This window comes from Mandrillus leucophaeus, unplaced genomic scaffold (genome assembly GCF_000951045.1).
Source record: "Mandrillus leucophaeus isolate KB7577 unplaced genomic scaffold, Mleu.le_1.0 Scaffold59, whole genome shotgun sequence".
NCBI lineage: Eukaryota > Metazoa > Chordata > Mammalia > Primates > Cercopithecidae > Mandrillus > Mandrillus leucophaeus.
Genome location: NW_012106363.1, coordinates 2537196 through 2540030, shown reverse-complemented (window position 1 = coordinate 2540030; position 2835 = coordinate 2537196). Strand labels below are relative to the sequence as shown.

The window sequence follows — 2835 nt, the reverse complement described above, 5'->3', positions numbered from 1 at the left end:
AGGCGATCCTCCTGCCTCAACCTCCCAAATAGCTGGGATTACAGGTGCATGCCACCACGCCCAGCTAATTTTTGTATTTTTAGTAGAGACAGGGTTTCACCACGTTGGCCAGGCTAGTTTCGAACTCCTGACCTCAGGTGATCCGCCTGTCTTGGCCTCCCAAGGTGCTGGGATTACAGATATGAGCCACCGCACTTGGCCTGAACTTTTAAAATTAGTTGGTGATTATCATTGTATAAAAACTTTCAGGCTGGGTATATCATTGTATAAAAGCTCAGGCCATGCCTGGCCCAAACTCTTAAATTAGGTGGTGATTATCATTGTATAAAAGCTTTCAGGCCACAGTTATGCCTGTAATCCCAGCACTTTGGGAGGCCGAGGTGGGTGTATGACCTGAGATCAGGAGTTTGAGACCAGCCTGGAGCCTGGCTAACATGAACCCCGTCTCTACTAAAAATAAAAAATTAGGCAGGCATGGTGGTGCATGCTTGTAATCCTAGCTACTCAGGAGGCTGAGGTGAAGAATTGCTTGAACCCGGGAGTTGGAAGCTGCATTGAGCTAAGATCTCGCCACTGCACTGCAGCCTGGGCAACAAGAGCGAAACTCTGTCTCAAAAAACAAAACAAAACAAAACAGCTTTTACACATAGCTTCTTCCCTAGGTTACTTAATTTTAAGCGAGACAACAAGGGGGCCGTATGTGGTAGTTCCTGTGTAGCACAGCAGAAAATGCTAGGTGTGGAGAAGGGAAGCGTTCTAGCCATATCCATGAGTACTTTGTCCATAGGTGTGACATTTAACCTTGTGATTTCCCTCACCTCTACACAGTCTGTTCAAAACCTTTACAAACTTGTGAGGTTCAAGTGGAATAAAGGGATTGTTATTAATAAGCAGTGTTATGTCATGGTTGGGCTTTGCAAATCAGTGTTATAAGAAAATGCAGCAGAGCTGGCCTATGATAACGCATACATCATATCTAGTTGGGATGTTGATCTGGAGTGGGTTTGAATATTACTGTATTTTCCAAAATTTGAGGAGGAGTGTTTTATGTCATCAGCAATCTTGGGGTACAAACACTCTTTTGATGGGGAGGCCAGACTTGGAAGCGTAATACAGTTGAAACAAGGAATGTTTTGAATCAAGCACCTTTACAGTTGTATAGCTGCTTTTAAAAGGAAGTGCTTTGGGGGTATAAATTGGTCTGCTGCTTCAAGTGGCAATATGGCTGAAAAAGTCTGGAGTGGCTATCCGTTGCGGTACCCATTAAACAGACTTTTGCACTTTAAAACATGGCAACTAGTAATTGTTTTCTTTCTTAGGAATATCATTCATGGCAGTGACTCAGTAAAAAGTGCTGAAAAAGAAATCAGCCTATGGTTTAAGCCTGAAGAACTGGTTGACTACAAGTCTTGTGCTCATGACTGGGTCTATGAATAAGAGGTGGACATAGCAGCAGTCTCCTTCAGCACGGCATGGTGTTTCCCTGGACACAGCTCTTCATTCCACTGACTTAGAGGCAACAGGATTGATCATTCTTTTATAGAGCATGTTTGCCAATAAAGTTTTTGGAAGCTGGATACTGTCTCCTTGTGCTTATTTGATACTGAGCTGAAAGAAGTGACTTGGTTCCCTGGCTGTAGTAGCATTATCTACATCTAAATCCTGCTTGTCAAAGAATGATCTATCTGATCCTGACGGAGTTTCGCTCTTGTTGCTCAGGCTGGAGTGCAGTGGCATGATCTTGGCTCACCGCAACCTCCGCCTCCTGGGTTCAAGCGATTCTCCTGTCTGAGCCTCCTGAGTAGCTGGGATTACAGGCATGCACCACCATACCTTGCTAATTTTGTATTTTTAGTAGAGACGGGATTTCTCCATGTTGGTCAGGCTGGTCTTGAACTCCCAATCTCAGGGGATCTGCCTACCTTGGCCTCCTAAAGTGCTGGGATTACAGGTGTGAGCCACCGCGCATGGCCTATTTATTTATTTATTTGAGACAGAGTCTCGCTTTGTTGCCCAGGCTGGAGTGCAGTGGTGTGATCTCAGTTCACTGCAACCTTCACCTCCTGGGCTGAAGCCTAGTTGGTCAAGTGGTTCTTGAGCCTCAGCCTCCCGAGTAGCTGGGATTACAAGTGTGAGCCACTGCACCTGGCCACCTGTAAGAAAGATTTCTTGAAACTTGGAGTGAAACATACAGACTAGGCAAATACTCTAGATTTATATATCTGCTGATTACAGATTGGGCAAGTTACTTATTAGGAAGTGGAAGCCTAAAGACATCTGTGAAATGGGCATGCCTACCACTGTAATGCAAGATTAATGAAATTATGTATATGCAGCTAACCTAGTGCTTGGCCTATAGTTGGTACATATTTCTGCAACCCTAGCAACCCTATGCCTTTATTTTTTTCCCTGGGATGAGATATCTATTCCTGCTGGTTTCCTGGGCCAGATGCAGTGAGTGGTTACTACAGGCATATTCCCTGCTTTTGAGATTAATTTTGCTGGATTGAAACAGTTGTAAAATGTTGTTAACAGCACCTGTCAATACAAATCATTTGTAGCACTATCACCTGGAATCAATTATAAATGTACATTTCCTATAAAAAAAAATGGTAAAAGCTAAATGTCACTCCTATATATGACAATCCTATGCTTTTTTTTTTTTTTTTTTGGAGTCTCGCTCTGTTACCCAGGCTAGAGTGCAGTGGCCCAATTTTGGCTCACTGCAACCTCTGCCTTCCTGGTTCAAGCAATTCTCTGCCTCAGCCTCCCAAGTAGCTGGGTTTACAGGTGCCTGCCACCACGCCTGGCTAATTTTTGTATTATTATTATTAT

At 43.7% G+C, this 2835-nt stretch overlaps 1 protein-coding gene across 6 annotated transcripts in view; it reads left to right on the top strand.

Annotated features, from left to right (window-relative positions):
- Positions 1-2835, top strand: part of LOC105553236 (nucleoside diphosphate kinase B) — a 23626-nt gene that overhangs the window by 4415 nt on the left and 16376 nt on the right. For 2 of the 6 annotated variants that reach the window (XM_011999221.1, XM_011999220.1), the window contains exon 4: positions 1320-1577. The exons of the other annotated variants lie outside the window; for them this stretch is intronic. In XM_011999221.1, coding sequence (XP_011854611.1) covers positions 1320-1340 — 21 coding nt within the window. In that variant the 3' untranslated portion in view covers positions 1341-1577. Of the gene's footprint in view, positions 1-1319; positions 1578-2835 lie in introns of those variants that run through there. 6 annotated transcript variants of the gene reach the window in all.